General features: G+C 41.7%; 1 protein-coding gene across 1 annotated transcript; it reads right to left on the bottom strand.

Moving 5' to 3' along the window:
• Positions 1-515: 515 nt before the first annotated feature.
• LOC307191735 (protein lifeguard 2-like) lies at positions 516-15,365 on the bottom strand (the record flags this gene model as incomplete). The annotated part of the gene is given in 10 exon segments (XM_079931941.1): positions 516-683; positions 686-698; positions 4,742-4,789; positions 6,255-6,344; positions 7,690-7,777; positions 7,868-7,905; positions 10,748-10,838; positions 11,870-11,923; positions 12,638-12,716; positions 15,095-15,365. Coding segments are annotated over 10 exon segments (909 nt in total). The 3' UTR covers positions 516-546.
• Between the last annotated feature and the right edge of the window lie 1,418 nt (positions 15,366-16,783).

Genomic DNA, 16,783 nt, shown 5'->3' with positions numbered 1-16,783 from the left:
CCCCTTGGAGCACACAGATAGTTTGAGATAGAAACAGAGATCTCCCAAGATAGAATTTACTTCTCCAGTCTGACTCTGGAATCCAAGAGAAAGGCAGAATTCTTTATAGTTTCTCTTACTCTTAAAAAAAGTCAGATGCCAAAATATTCCCACCAAATGTCCAAATCAAGAGAAGAGGATGGAGTAAATATGGGTTTCAGTAATCAGTTTTATTCACGTAGAGGGATGTTGCTTACAGCTTTAACTAGTGCCTGGAAAACTTCCACAAAGTAATGAGCATCTTACAAATGTTTGTAAATATGTAGTTATGTAGCTCACCTTTTGAATTTATAAAAATCAGAAACGTCCGCCAGAAAGTTTTGCAATGTGACAGTGGAACTAAAAATATCTAACAGCTACAGCTAACATTTACTGAATGCTCACTGTCATTTGACAAAAAAATTAAGTATTTTAAAATAGGAGGGCTTATGGTGTGGTAACCTCTGTATGTCTTCACAGACATCCCTCCTTCCCTCTTTTCAGCACGAGCCAGGCTTGGCCGTATGACTACCGTCCCAGTCCAATCAGTTGCAAAATAAAAAGGAAAAGGTTGATTATGTCCATGTAGATGTTCAGGGCAGCAAAAACATACTCTTCAGGGTCCAGGTCAGAATGATGATGGCGCCCTCCCACCATCACCTCCCATCCATCACCAAGTACTTAAAGAAAAGAAAGAAGAATTAGCTACTTAAGTTGTACATTTCTATCAAATAAGTATCCTAAAATTATCTGGAAAAATTATTTCCCATCAGTAAATACATCACAGAGAGTAAATTTGTGGCTATAGATATTATTCTTACAGCCTCAATCATTCATGATGTCCCCAAGTTTATGCTTTATCTATTAAAGCAAGTGTTTCATTCTCCTGAAGCCAGTGGCACCAAATATGTGAGCCTTACTTTCCTTTCCTTCCAAGTCCAGAAAGCTCTGTGCCTTTAGCCAATGATGTAGACCAGGTGGGCAGATTGGACACAGAGAGAAACTACAAAATGCCCTGTGTTTGTGATTTTCCCATGTGTTCTCACTGAAAAAAAGAATGAAAATAAAGATGGTTCCCCAACATTTAGATTCACCCACAGCAATAATTCTGAACTTTCCTTTGGGTGATAGCATTTTTCAAAACTTGACATTGGAGATGGCTTTGTGACGATGTCAGTATTTCAAAATAGAATGAGAAGACTCATATATGGTTAAATAAACCCCAATTAAATGTTTTAGCTCAGCTGCAGTAGGTAAAATTATGAGCTTCTAAAGCATCAAGAAAAAAAGTCAGAGAGCCCTCTCACCCTTGTGTTTGTTGCAAAGTGAGCAGATGTGGGCAGCACAAGTGCATTAGAAGGAGGAAAAGAAAACAAGCTGCTCCTCAGGTCTTTATATCCAGCCTGTAGACTAAGAGTCTAGTGCTGTGAGGCAGAGCCGCATCAGACAGGTCAACCCTGGCATTACAAAGAATTCTTGGGGTTTTAAAGACTCTTTAAAATAATCCATTTTAGAACAACATCCACTACAGGGAAACCTGTCCCAAGTAATTCAGGTATCAGCTCTCCCTGTGTCCTGGTTCCCACTCAGCCTTCTAAGAATGAGGAGAAAGGGAGGAAAGAAACAGGAGGAAAAGAATGGGGCACCTTCTGGGTAGCCTCGTATCAGTTCATGATAGATGTCATCTCATGTAATATGGGAATGACCCAGTTGAGGCAGGTGAGGTTAACAGAGCCTCCAAGAAGGGAAGATCACACTGTAGCAGGTGGCAGAGAAGAGAGTCAAACCCAAGTCTGGGGGTTGCCAAAGCGGCTGCTTCACCTGGACCACTAAGTCCCTTCCCACTTATCCTCCCTCTCCCTATGTCTGATTCCAGTAACTCTGTGGCAGAAAAAGCTAGAATGACCAACCATTCCAGTTTGCCCAGGACTTTTGTGTGTCTTCAGAAACCCCTCAGTCCCAGGGAAATGAGGACAGTTGGTCATCCTTTAAAAAAGGCCTCCAGCAGCTGAGCTTCCAGCCTTGCTCTTAGCCTCCATCTGTCACCCTGGAGTCCTTCTGTGGAAAAGTGCTTTTCTTTCTTCCTCCCCTCCAAGAACCCCTGACTTTATCTTATTTCTTCTTACAAGAGAGATAATGACTCCTAATCATTTCATGTATTGGCGGTTAGGAGTGCACCTCTCAGGTGAGGTTATATGTTTGAAGGCAGACAGGAAAGTGGGAGAGTAAGGTGAGATGGGATCCAGCTGTCTTCCCCCCAACCCCAGGGGAAGAGGGCTCAGGACACCATGCAAGAGACAGACAGCCCACAGGGAAGCCCTGGTCAGGATTAGAAGCCCCAGGAGCATCTGAGGGTTCAATAAGCAATTATCACAATGTTGTAGGATGCAAAGTTACTATACAACAGTCAATTACTTTCCTATATGCAGCAATGTATAAGTGAAATTGGAAATTAAAAACACAATACCATTCACATTAGCATCCAAAAAACTTAAATACTTAGGTATAAGTAACAAAATATGTACAAGAACTATATGAGGAAAACTATAAATCTCTGATGAATGAGATCAAGGAAGAACTAAATAAATGGAGAGACATTCCATTTTCGTGGATAGGAAGACTCACTATTTACAAAATATCAGTTCTTCCCAACTTGATCTATAGATTCAACACAATCCCAATCAAAATCCCAGCAAGTTATTTTGTGGATATTGACAAACCATATGGAGAGACAAAAGACCCAGAATAGCCAATACAATACTGAAGGAAAAGAACAAAGTTGGAGGACTGATGCTACCAGACAACAAGATTTACTATAAAGCTACAGTAATCAAGATAGTGTGGTATTGGTGAAAAGATTAAACAAATAGATCAACAGGACAGAATAAAGAGCAAAGGCAATACAACGGAGTAAACATAGTCTCTTCAACAAATGGTGCTGAAACAACTGGACATCCACATGCCAAAAACATGAATCTAGACACAGATCTTACACCTTTCACAAAATAACTCATAATGAATCATAGACTTAAATGTAAAACATAAAACTCCTAGAAGATAACATAGGAGAAAACCTAGATGACCTTGGGTGTGGTGATGATTTTTTTAGATATGACACCAAAAGTATGATCCATGAAAGAAAGAGTGGATAAACTAGACTTCATTAAAATTAAAAATGTCTGCTCTGTGAAAGACAGTGTGAAGATAATGATAATACAAGCCACAGACTGGGAGAAAATATTTACAAAAGAAATATCTGATAAAGGACAGTTCTCCTAAATATACAAAGAACTCTTAAAACTCAACAATAAGAAAACAAACAACTTGATTACAAAATGGGCCCAAGAACTTAACAGACACTTCACCAAAGAAGATATACAAATGGCAAGTAAGCATATGAAAAGATGCTCTACATCATATATCATCAGGGAAATGCAAATTAAAATTACAATAAGGGCTTCCCTGGTGGCGCAGTGGTTGAGAGTCCACCTGCTGATGCAGGGGACACAGGTTCGTGCCCCGGTCCAGGAAGATCCCACATGCCACGGAGCGGCTGGGCCCGTGAGCCATGGCCACTGAGCCTATGCGTCCGGAGCCTGTGCTTCGCAACGGGAGAGGCCACAACAGTGAGAGGCTGGCGCACCACAAAAAAAAAAAAAAAAAAAAAATTACAATAAGATACCACTACACACCTATTAGAATGGCCAAATTCTGGAACACTGACAATACCAAATGCTGGTGAGGACATGGAGCAACAGGAACTCTCATACACTGCTAGTGAGAATACAAAGTATTACAACCACTTTGGAATACAGTCTTACAAAACTAAACATACTCTTACTGTATGATCCAGTGAACATGCTCCTTGGTATCTACCCAAAGGAGTTGAAATCATCTGTCCGCACAAAAACCTGCACATGGATGTTTATAGCAGATTTATTCATAATTGCCAAAACTTGAGAGCAAACAGATTCACCTCAGTAGGTGAATGAATAAATTAACTGTGGTACATCAAGATGGTGGAATATTATTCAACACTAAAAAGAAATGACCTACCAAGCCATGAAAAGACATGGAGGAATCTTAAGTGCAAATACTAAGTAAAAGAAGCCAATTTGAAAAGGCTTAATATTGTATGATTCCTACTCTATGACATTCTGGAAAAGGCAAAACTTGGAAACAGTAAGAAAATTGGTGGTTGCCAGGGGTTGGGGATGGGGAGGGATCAACTGGTAGAACAAAGAGGATTTTTTGAGCAGTGAAAATATTCTGTATGATATTACAATGATGGATACATATCATTATACATGTGTCCAAACCCATAGAATGTACAACACCAAGAGTGAGCCTTAATGTAGACTACGGACTTTGGGTGATTATGATATGTCAATGTAGGTTCATCCATTGTAATAAATGTACCACTTTGGTGGGGGATATTGATAATGGGGAAGGCCATGCGTGTATGGAGGCTGGAGTATATGGGAAATCTCTGTACTCTTCTTTTGGTTTTACTAAGAACCTAAAACTGCTCTAAAAAGAATTGTCTTTATAAAAAATAAAAAGGAGGAGGAGGAGGACAAGAAGACAGAGGAAGGAGCAAGTGACCTGGGGAGCTTTCCAGTAAATTACTGACTCCACTTGACTCCAGGCCTAGCAGAGGGCTTAGGGCCCCATCAATGCACATACCATACTCTTTGTCAAAGAAAGGGAGAAATGCGCTTACGAGTGAGAAGATCACAGTACCAAGTCCAGCATACAATAGATGCAACCACTGCAAAAAGAAAGGAAACAACTGTATATTAAGAGTAAGACTTGGAACAACTCAGGGGATCACTTAGGTCACTGCTGTTAGATAAGATATTAAGAAAGTCAAAGCTGTGGAGAGAATCTTTTCTTGAACATAGTGAACAGCATCCACTCAATTCCATTCAGCAAGCCCCATCCACATAGTTCTTCAAGAGAATGTGCCCTCCCCTCAGCTCAGGGAACATAGTGACTCTCACACAGCCTTGCTAGAGCTGATTGACAAGAGGTGGATGATAACACTCCAACAGCAGTGAATCTCTTGACCGACCAAGAGCCTCTTCCCTGTGACCAGGATCAAACAGATGCTCTAGGCCAGTCAGAAATCAATTCTCAGGATAGAGGAATCCAGGCGGCAGTTCTATCATTAGCTAGTGCTGGAGATATTACTACACAAGCAGAGATGGCCAATCACCTCAGTTCAAGAAAGGGAGGTGGGGTTTCCTTTTCCATGAATTCTGGCTCTTCTTCCCACCTAGGAGCTCCATGAGAGTCTCTGGGTCTTTGCCTTGACCTAGTCTGAGGGGTGTGTGTTCCTTGCAACCAGAACAACCCTGATCAGAATATGTGACAAATTGGCCTAAATGCCAAAGGGTTTGGCTGTAGAAGAGCAAAAGGAAGTGGTGTATAACATCTGAGAAGCATAATGGCGTTCACTCTTTAGGAGGAGAAAGCTAGTCCTAGAGGCATGGGGAGCACTCTGCTAACCAGGGAACGTTCTTGAGGAAAGAGAGAAATCAGGAGTCAGTGACACAGAGAGGGAGGCACAGTGTTTCCAGACTGAGCTAGGTGTAAGAAAACAGCTGACAACTGGAGTCTGAAGGATTCAAAATTGCCAGAGTCCAGCAAGGTTGGACATACTTAGAACAAGGGTCTGTCAGTGGTTCACCCCAAGATCCTCTGAGGGGAGGGCAGCTGTCGCCTAGGGTCGGAGCTCAATCTTCATGCCCAGACCTCCTGTCAGTGGTCCCCTACCACAACTGGTGCAGCAGGTGGCCTCACAGACCTCCAGCTACGGGGAGGGGCATGTAACTGACCAGGGTCCGGTGGCTGTGTGGTGCAACCCACTGTAGTTTGCTCCTGGGTCACGCTTCACCGTCTCAGGTGGGGGCAGCAGGACCTTCCTGGGAGACCCCGGACTGCTGTAATGGTCCACGTTAGCTCCAGGAGCCCCTGACGGCACCACATCCAGAGTGCTCCCACCTTCCTTCCCTCTCCTGAACCTGGGGTCACATATGCTGTCGTGGTCTGACAGCTCTCCCAGCCTTCGTTGCCGCCACACTTTTCTCCCACAGACATTTCTCCTATCACAGTCCTTGCAAGTTTCACCCATCTGGTGTCTGCTTCTCAGAGGATCCAGACCAACAACACAACCAGCACTTCACCCTATATTCTAACAATTCTCTGAGGTTTACAAAGGGGATCCCACTTACATATGATCGTATGAAGATTAAGAGAATTCCATAGATAATAAGTACGAAGAGTAAAACAAACAGCATTCCATTTAGCAAGGTGAAACCACACTGAGGAAACAACACAAAACCAATTAAATTATCATCCATAAGCAATTTCAAGGTGTTTAGAGATGCATCGTGTACCCGCTAGACAGAAACTGGCCCATTTGCTAATCATTTCCCCTGGCTAATCCCAAGAACCATGGAAATCCATTAGCCCCTAAGCACTGAAAAATGCTACATAAAAAGTGTTGTATTTCTTCAGGAGGGAGAAAAGGGTAGGATATGGATGAAATAACAGGAGCCACAAATTGATAATTTTTGAAACTAGGTAATGGGCACATGAGAGTTTATTAAAGTATTCTATCTTTGTATCTATATAAAATTTTCCCTAATAAAAAGTGTACTGAATAAGCAGGATGTAAATTTGTAAGTATAGTATGGTCATAATCATTCATATTTTTAAAAGCATATGCATAGACTACATTAATGGAATTAAATAGACAAAGATGTTAACTGGGTACCTTTTTCACATTTGTATGTATATATTTCAATAAAAATACATATACTAAGCTTTCAAAAATTACTATTAATTATTCTTTTGTAATCTTAAAATTTATTAATATGCTTTTTGGTTTTGCTTCTATAAATCAGTAACCAAGTCAGCCTAGGGAAGATTAGAATTTTTTTTAAAGAAAGAGGAATATTCATCTTCTGGCCTGAAAAAAGAATGGATTAGGAAGCAAAAGAATCCAAGATATTTTCTTGCAAGAGTGTTTTCCTAATTCCTCTATTTTTCCTATTTCACTCCCTACCCTTACCACACCAAGAGAATAATCTACCAGGTCACCAAGTCTGGTTCTCAGGCCGGAAGCATCAGCAGTGCCTGGGAAATGTAAATTATCGGCCCCCATGCCAGACATTGTGTGAAGCAGCAACTCCAGGAGGAGTGAATTCTGTGTTCCACACGCTCTCCGGGTGACTCTGATGCCTGCTAAGAAAGTTTGTCTAGAGCTGTGCTTTCAATACACTTGGCCACTGAGCACTGGAAATGCAGTTAGTTCAAACTGAGATTGCTGCAAGTATAAAATACACACTGGGTTTGAATTTCGAAATAAAGAATGTAAGGTATCTCATTAATATTTTTGCTATACTGATTACATGTCGAAATGATAACACTTCACATATACTGGGTTAAATGAAATATATTATTAAAACTAATTTTACCTGTCTCCTTTTACTTTTTAAACATGGTTACTAGGAAAGCCAGAAGCCTGAAGGCAAGGACTCCATGGAGGTGAGGCCCACAGAAAGCCGAGAGCCCGAGGGAGGAGGGAGCAGAATGGGTCAGGAGGGGCAAAGAAACATATTCACACACTCCCTTATGACAGAAATCTGCTTCAGTAATACGTACTTTTGTTTGAAGAGCAAATAAAGTGAGTGATATCGTCACTAGAGCGGTTCCTGCCGTTGCCCATAACACTTCCTCGGCATTATAGAAACTAAAACCAGAGACTGTGATTATTGTTCACATAACATTCAAAGAAAAGCACACACACACACACACACACAAATGTGTATCAAAGACTTACACTGACACGGTTCCTAGCAGCAGACCTTGAAGTAAATCAGAATGAATCAGAAGCCTGGATCCCAAGGCCAAAATCCAGAAGAGATGGTTTGAGGTTTGTGCATTCTGGCAGGGTCTAGTGAGCTATTGGGAATATGTATGATCCCAGCGCACAAAGCTACAGGCTATGAATATGGGAAATAAATAACGGAAACAAACATTTCCTTATCGTTCTCCCCAAGACTGACAGAAAAAATTATTTCATGTGTAAATATTTCTTAGAACACAATAGTAACTTTCAACATATTCAGCGACTTAACTATGTATTAATTAGGAATGTGGAAACCAAGGTAAAAGCTTTATCTGTAGACCATATTGTCATTAATCAAATAGGGCCATCCACACAGAATCTTAACATTTTATCAGAGCAGGATATGCTATTTCTACTGACGCTCCACCAAAGGTTTCTGTACTGACCTTTCCCATAGTGCTTGGATGAGAATAAAATACTTCAAACCTCAGATGTGGAATGAGGATTGAGACCTCTACCAGGGGATGAGCTGGAGGACACACCTACAAAGCATGGAGCTGCACTGGTAGGTGCCAATCCAGGGCTCTGAAGAGGGCTGCACTGGGGCTGCATTGGGTCTGTATGGGGGCTCTATGGGGGCTGGAGGGTTCCCATGGTCCAAATGGAGCCAGGGATGGGGCAGTGAGGGAGAGAGGGAGGGGACGAGAGCCAGAAGGCAGTCAAGCTGGAGGATGAGACCAAAAAGGCTATGAGGATGTGCCCAGGCCCACAGTCAGGCTCCAGGACAGCCAGCAGGCCAGTGAGAACTACAGTCAGCAGTGGCTGCAGGGCCTGAGGACATTCCCCAGCTGGTAGTATGCTCCATCAGAGACAGATCCAGAGACTAGCTGGTCCATGGCAAGAGCCAGGAAAGAACCTTCTAGTCTCTGGGAGTAAATGTGAGGACACATCCTATCCTCAGTGCTAGGACTGCCTGAGAGGCTTTGAACTTCGTCAGCTGGCTAATGACGTCCAGGATTGGAGACTGGAAAAGAACCGGAGTCCCGGGAGTCCCGGATTGCCTCTCTGGATCTCCCAAACCCAGTGGGTAAGCCTGATTCTCTACTTTGTTCAACGGACCAAAGTAAGCTGTCTTTATTGACCTTACAGGTTTTTTTTTTAAGTGCACCTATTCCACGTACACATGATATTTTAACAATGTACTTGCTTTCGACCTTCCCTTTTATAATATTTCTTCTCTTAGGCTGTTACCAGCTTAGAAATAAATAGCAAAACCTTGGCGATGAGAGCTTCCTTTGAGATCAATAACTTTGATCTCTTCTTGAAATAAACATTAGAACTATTGAAAAAGTTAAAAGAAAACATCCAAAAATTTCTGGAAAAATACCTCTCCCCGTCCCATCGTCTCTTCCCCAGGATTCCCAGTGTCTTTCTATGTCTGGCTTTTAACTCCCACCCCTTCTGAGTGTGGTCTCTGCTGTTAAGTGGAGGAACTGGGAGACTCTACTCGCTCACCTGGACAATGAGCAGTGTATCCACACCAACTAAGAAAGGCCCCTCAATGCTCCGTCAGCTGAAGAAATGCCCAAATGTGGGTATCAAAGGGACAGTCTTCTCCAGCGTAATGAGGAAACTGTTCTTCCCGACATATAATTCACACTGGACGCTGTGTTGTACCCACAGAGAACCTCATCCTTGGCCGTGTGTCCTTGCTCACGTTGACCACCAGGAGGCGCAGATCCAAATCTAGGCTCATCACACTCAAATGCGTGGAACTATGCATTTTGCGCACGAATCTCACCTCTGGCTTTATTTTCCTTCCATCAGATTTCCCCACCAATTTATCTTATCTTCTTATATTTTGCATATATATATATATATTATATATATATTATATATATATAATATATATATATATATATATATATATATATATATATACTTTTTTTTTTTTTTTTTTTTTGCGGTACGCGGGCCTCTCACTGTTGTGGCCTCTCACGTTGCGGAGCACAGGCTCCGGACGCGCAGGCTCAGCGGCCATGGCTCACGGGCCCAGCCGCTCCTCGGCATGTGGGATCTTCCCGGACCAGGGCACGAACCCGTGTCCCCTGCATCGGCAGGTGGACTCTCAACCACTGCGCCACCAGGGAAGGCCTATTTTGCATATTTTATAAGCTACCTCAACTCTGATATGGAACCAGGTGAGGAACAAGTGAATTGGTAAGTAAATCTTCACAGGGAAGGGTGGTCAGCAGTTCATGGGAGCAATCGCAAAGAATCTTTCTTTCCAGAACACTAAATCATACTGAGATTCTGTTCTGGGTTTTCCTAAGAGGAGCAAATACTATTGTCAGTGAGTTTCAGAGAGTCCACTGCTTCCAGGAGGCAAGAGGTTTGGCTTGACTGGTATAAACATTAATAAACAGAAACCTCAATTGCAATAGAGTCCGGACACATTGAAATAGAAATAAAATAAATTTTACAAAAATAAGGAAAATTACATTTCTTGCACACAATTTGTGAACTCACTCTCCACAGCAAAATGTGTTTTTTGTCTCTGACAGAGGGCAGTCAGGTTAACTGTTCCTGAAATGTAGCCCAGACTCCAGAGTGGGCCTCTCAGAAGCAAGTTTGCTGGCACAGAGGAGTAGCCCATGGTCTCCAAATTCTCTAGTTTGTTAAAAGGGTGTGGATTCCAGGTCATAAGTAAGTTTATGACTTCAAAATTCATCCAAGAGAATGTCTCACAAATAATTTCTATCTGTATTATTCCACAGAAATATTTTCCACAATAAATGGAATTAATTTAATAATGTGATGAAAATATATTTCAGAGATGAACGACAACGGATGCTAATGAGGTTTACTTACAAATAATCCCAGAAGAATGTAATTCGCAGGCACCTGGCGGCGGAGCTTCCCACAGCAAGCAAGTATAATAAATACAACAAAAAATGCTGGCCTGGGGATAATTTAAAACCATGTGTTATTTGCTTATATCATATGATATATTATAGGTAGATAGATATAGAGATGTATTATCTGATAATAAGTATTATAAAGTAAACAAAAATGTAGATTATTACCTTTACCTCTTTTTTTTTTTTTTTTGCTTTTAAAATTAACTTTTCTCATTGCCATCCATGCACAGCTTGTGGGTTCTTTTTTCAAATTTTTTATTTTGAAATACTTGTAGATTCACAGGAAACTGCAAGGGAACAGAGGTCCTGTGTAACCTTTGCTCAGTTTCCCCCCATATTACATATTTAAAGTAGAATACCCAAACCAGTAATGTAACATTGGTACAGCATGTATATACGTAATGCTATGTCATAGACCTATGATGCAAATCTATGTGCAGATCCATGTAACCAGCACCACAATCAAGATGTGGAACTATCTCATCATTAAGATATCCTACCATCCCATTATGGTAACACACACACACACGCGCGCACACACACACACACACACACACCCCTAACTCCCAGCAACCACTAATTTGCTTATTTTCCATCTTTATAATTTTGTCATTTCAAGAATGTTATACCTTGGGACTTCCCTGGTGGCACAGTGTTTAAGAATTCACCTGCCAATGCAAGGGACATGGGTTCAAGCCCCGGTCCAGGAAGATCCCACATGCTGAGGAGCAACTAAGCCCGTGCGCCACAACTACTGAGCCTGTGCTCTACAGCCCGCGAGCCACAGTTACTGAGCCTGCATGCCACAGCTACTGAAACCTATGTGCCTAGAGCCCGTGCTCTGCAACAAGAGAAGCCACCGCAATGAGAAGCCCACGCACCACAATGATGAGTAGCCCCAACTTGCCGCAACTACAGAAAGCCCACGTGTAGCAACAAAGACCCAACACAGCCAAAAATTAATTAATTAATTAATTTAAAAAAAGAATGTTATACCTTTACCTAATTTTTAATAAGGACATCAATCAATAGCTAGTGGAAAAAACTTTTAATTTAATCCAATAATACTTACAAGAGTGCGTAGGTGAACCAGGGATTCTTGACCACCCGAACTCTTAAAGCCTTCCTGGTTAAAAAAATAATAGTTTTACACAATAAGTAGCTTATTTTGCTAACTAGTGTAATATTTAAATAGACGTTAAACAATCTCATGAGAAGAAAGGGGGGAAACCCTAAATGGTTGACAATGACAGATGGGAAAGGAAACAGTAAAACATAAAACTGTATCTTGCTTCTTAAAATAGATTCACAAAAAAGCACAGTCTTAAGTTGTAAGTGAAATTTGGATAAATGCAAATGTCCTAGTGAAGTTTTAATTTTAAAAAATACTGAGATTGATATGTACCCAAAGCAAAAGTAATCAAATTCTCATATGTTTGTTTGTAAACACAGATTTTCAAAGGATGGGTTTAAGCCGTGACGGATCATAGTCCCTGAAATAATTTCTGCATTTAACAGAGCTCCAGCCTCCAAGGCCTCCATAGTCTCACCTTTCTTCCTTTACCCAATTTTATCTGTGGAAATAGCTTGGCGAAAATAAAAAAGAAAATAGTGCCCAAAATAAGGGAAAATTCTTAGCTTAGGAAGTTAAACTCCAGAAATCTACCAACACCTTCGTCTAGAAGTTGCCTCAGAAAAACAAAGCGACAGAAATATTATATCCTATGAATGATTAAGGAAAAATAGATAATCTTTTAATGATAAAAATTAAATTGAGCTATTCAGTGAGAATTAATATGGGCAGCTTAATACTTAATTTACATCAGTAATAAAGACTTACCAGAAAAGAAACAGGCTGATGATTGCCCCAGTGATCAGCAGCTGAACTGACAGGAGGAAGAACACTTTTACGATGAAAGCTGAGGAGACAGAAAGCTTATTTTTATGACACGATATTCAAAAGTAAAAATATAAATGTAATTACCTATTTTTGACACTTAATGAAAGAAAATTTTCCTCTGATTTTTTTGATGATAGGAAAGGGAGTGCTAATTTAGAGTTGGCCAATAGAGTTACAACAATACAGCTCTGCAGAACTCTCGGAAAAGACTCAGTCCAGACTGTTAGAGGCATTTTATTGAAGATCTGAGGGTTTATCCATGAAAGCCCCCAAATTTTAAAGACCAAACTCAGGGATTTAATTCCTTATTATGGACACCCCATCCTCCTTAGGACCAAAAGTGACCTGAAAGTCTCAGAATGTTGCAAACCCATCATTAGGGATTCACCTGCACCCCTGCATAGATGGAGCCCAGTGATGCCCTCAGAACTACCGAGGGAGAGGGCGTTTACCCCTCTGCAGAGGGACTTGGGCTGCAGGGAGTTTGCAGAGCTTCTCCACCACTTTTCTCTCTATCCTCCCTGCCTTTAGCAACTCCCTTCCCTCCTGCTTGTGCAGAAACTTGATAACCTGACGAATTGTTAAGTATGACCAAGGAGTTCCAAGACAATAGCATGCCAAAGCAGAGTGCAGAGCATGTTGGCATCTCTGTTTGCTTACTTCCAGCTGACTACACAGGTTTTCCTGGAGCCCTTGGAATATGACACCAGTGATGACCATTTACTTTTTTGTGGCCTTATCCCAGTTTTAAAAGAAAAAAAAAGAAAGAATGCTGCTTAAAGTTGACTTATAGGATTGTCAACTGTGTCCTTCTGCTGGGCAGTTTCTGTGCATTTGAAGTGTAACAACAAAGAAATAGGACTGAGCTATCTTAATAAAAATGCCAGAACATATGTGTGCTGCCTACATTAAAATATCCACTTACTTAACATTAAATTCACATCTAGTATGTATCAAGGACTGTGAGGGAATAGATGTTAAATGTGGTCCAGCCACATAAGACTAGACATATAGATCAACGAAGTAGAATTGAGAGCCCTAAAATAGTCCCTTACATTTGTGGTCAATCCTACAAATATGGTCAACTGATTTCTAACAAACATACTAGAACAATTCAATGGAGAAAGATGAGTCTTTTCAACAACTTGTGCTGGGACAATTGGACATACACGTATAAAATGATGAATTTGGGCCCCTTTCTCATATCATACATACACAAACGTTAACTAGTTAAACATGGATCATAGACATAAACCTAAGAAATATAATTCTTGGAAGAAAGCATAGGTGTAAATCTTTGTGAGCATGGATTAGGCAATGATTTTTTTAGATATGATACCTAAAACACAAGCAAAGAAAAAAAAACAAATAAATTGATTTCATCAAAAGTAAAAGCTTTGTGCTTCAAATGACACCTTCAGAAAGTAAAAGAAAACCCACAAACTGGCAGAAAATATTTGCATATCATGTATCTGAAAAGGGATCTAATACATAAAGAACACTTACAATCCAATTACAAGAAGACAAATAAGAATTTAAATTGGGTAAAACCTGTGGAGTGCCCTCCCACATTGACGCTGGGCTTGGCCACATGACATGTTGGCCAGTGAGACATTAGCACTGGTTTGATTAATAGAGACTTGATAAATGCTTACACACTGGGGCTTGTCCATCTGGTCTACCTCTTCTTGGGACCCAGCCCCATGTGATGAGAAGCTCAAGCCACAAGAAAAGAGCCAACAACCAACACAAACTGCCATCCATGTCAGGGAGTCATAATGGCCATTGCAGCCTCAGCTGCCAACTAAGAGCTCCAGAAGGCCTCTTTCCAGCCACAAGGTAGAGGGTGAGGGCCACAGGGAGACAGCAATGAGATTCAAAGTTCACAGTCCATCTTCAAGTCGTCCAGGTCCTAAGAAGGCATAAAGGTGGCAGAGTGTTCACCGGGGACCTAAGCATTTGCCTTGAATTGCCTACCTTCCAACTTTGTATTTCATGAAAGAAAAAAAATTCTCATTTATTTAAGCCACAGTTTTTCGGACTTCTGTTACAGCTGAATGTATTTCCTATACAGAATTAATATGTAGGGCTCTGAATTAGTATTGTTTAAAACTTAAGCCAATATCATGGTATCATCTTGTATGTAGGCAAGAACGTTCAATGACTAATTCACGTTTCCTAAGAAAACCACAAGTTATTCACCATAATATGTGTATCATGAATTTATGAATGCCCTGGAAAACTTGGGGACCATCTGTTATTGCAGCCCTATGTCATGTTTCATGGTAAAGCATGACTGGGAAAAAACTAAAAGCAAAATTAAATCCTACAATCCACCCTGTGTAAACATTTTAAGAGAACTTTTCTCTTCCGAAAAGGTCATTTCTTTATTCTCACCTCTGCGGATAGCTGCTTCTGAGAATGGGCCAGATAAAGAATTGCTGTCCTCTGTGGTGGTCTCTGCTGCAATTTCTACCACATAGGTATCCCCTCGCTCACCAGCTTTGGAGCGTGGATTCCCATGAGTTTGTTGTGGCCCATGAGTTGAAGATGAAGTTCCGTAGGACCGAGCAGATTTGCTCTGGATAGTATCATCTACTGCTTTCCGAACCAGATGTTGATGATCTCCAGAACTAAAGTCTATTGGTTCACTGACCTCCAAGTCCATTTTCCTAGAAAGGGAAAATTGTTACTCAGGTCCTTATGATCATACCACTACAACCTTAGCATCTTCATAACATTAGATGATTTTTTTTCTTAATTTCAACTCCTTGGTTCAGTACTTCCCAAGTCAGTGCTCAACACATATTTGTTGAATGAATGATGAACAAATACTTTTTTTTTTTTTTTTTTTTTTTTTTTACAGTACGTGGGCCTCTCACTATTGTGGCCTCTCCCATTGCAGAGCACAGGCTCCGGACGCGCAGGCTCAGTGGCCATGGCTCACGGGCCCAGCTGCTCCGTGGCATGTGGGATCCTCCCAGACCGGGGCACGAACCCGCATCCCATGCATCGGCAGGCGGACTCTCAACCACTGCACCACCAAGGAAGCCCACAAATACTTTTAATATGAGGCCTGCAGAGTAAAATAACTTGCATCCTATTATGAAATTAATGTTTATGAATTCATTCTGCAAGGAGTTAATAAACTCCCTCTTGTGTGGAGCTGCCCTTGTCACCTTTGCCCTCAAAGAGCTTACATTTTGGGAGAGAAGATAATCAAATAAGCAATAATATAAAAGGCAGTATAAGCAGGGCCAGAAGCAATGGAGGATGTTATGAGAGCAGAAAAGTCTGGGAGAAGATGCAGGGAGTAGAAAAGGTTGTCCAAACCTTCCAGAGAAAGTGAGGTTTAAGCCAAGGCTGGAAGATGAAGAGGAGTTAGTCAGGTGAAGAGGTAGGGAAAGGTTTTCTCAGGCAGAGGAATCAGCCTGGACCAGGACTGGAGGAAGCAGAGAGGGCAGGCTCCAGAAACTGAAAGAAGTTCATGTGGCTGGAGTAGGGCGTTCAAAGGGGAAAGCAGAGTGAGTTTAGACAGGAGAGTAGTGGGGGCCAGTCACTGCAGGGCTGGCAAGCCAAGTTCATCCCCAAGCCATGACTGAATAGTGGTCCCCCAAAGATGTCCACATCCTCATCCCTGAACCTGTGAACGTGTTACTCCATATGGCAAAAGCAACATTGCCGATGTGATGAAGTTAGGGACTCTGAGGTGGGAATATGATCCTGGACCAACTGGATGGGCCCAGTCGAATCACAAGGGTCCTTATGACCATACTTATAAGAGGCAGGAGGATCAGCATCAGAGAAGATGTGACAAGAGAAACATAGGGCAGAGTGATACAGTGGCTGTTTTTAAAGATGGAGGAAGGGGCCATGAGCCAAGAAATGCGGGAGGCCTGTAGAAGTCGGAAAAGGTAAGGAAATGGGGCTTCCCTGGTGGCGCAGTGGTTGAGAGTCCGCCTGCCGATGCAGGGGACACGGGTTCGTGCCCCGGTCCGGGAAGATCCCACATGCCGCGGAGCGGCTGGGCCCGTGGGCCATGGCTGCTGAGCCTGCGCGTCCGGAGCCTGTGCTCTGCAACGGGAG

This window comes from Stenella coeruleoalba, assembly GCF_951394435.1.
Source record: "Stenella coeruleoalba genome assembly, chromosome: 9".
Taxonomy (NCBI): domain Eukaryota; kingdom Metazoa; phylum Chordata; class Mammalia; order Artiodactyla; family Delphinidae; genus Stenella; species Stenella coeruleoalba.
Note: the sequence above shows the minus strand (reverse complement) of the source record. Positions and strands in the feature narration are given on the sequence as shown.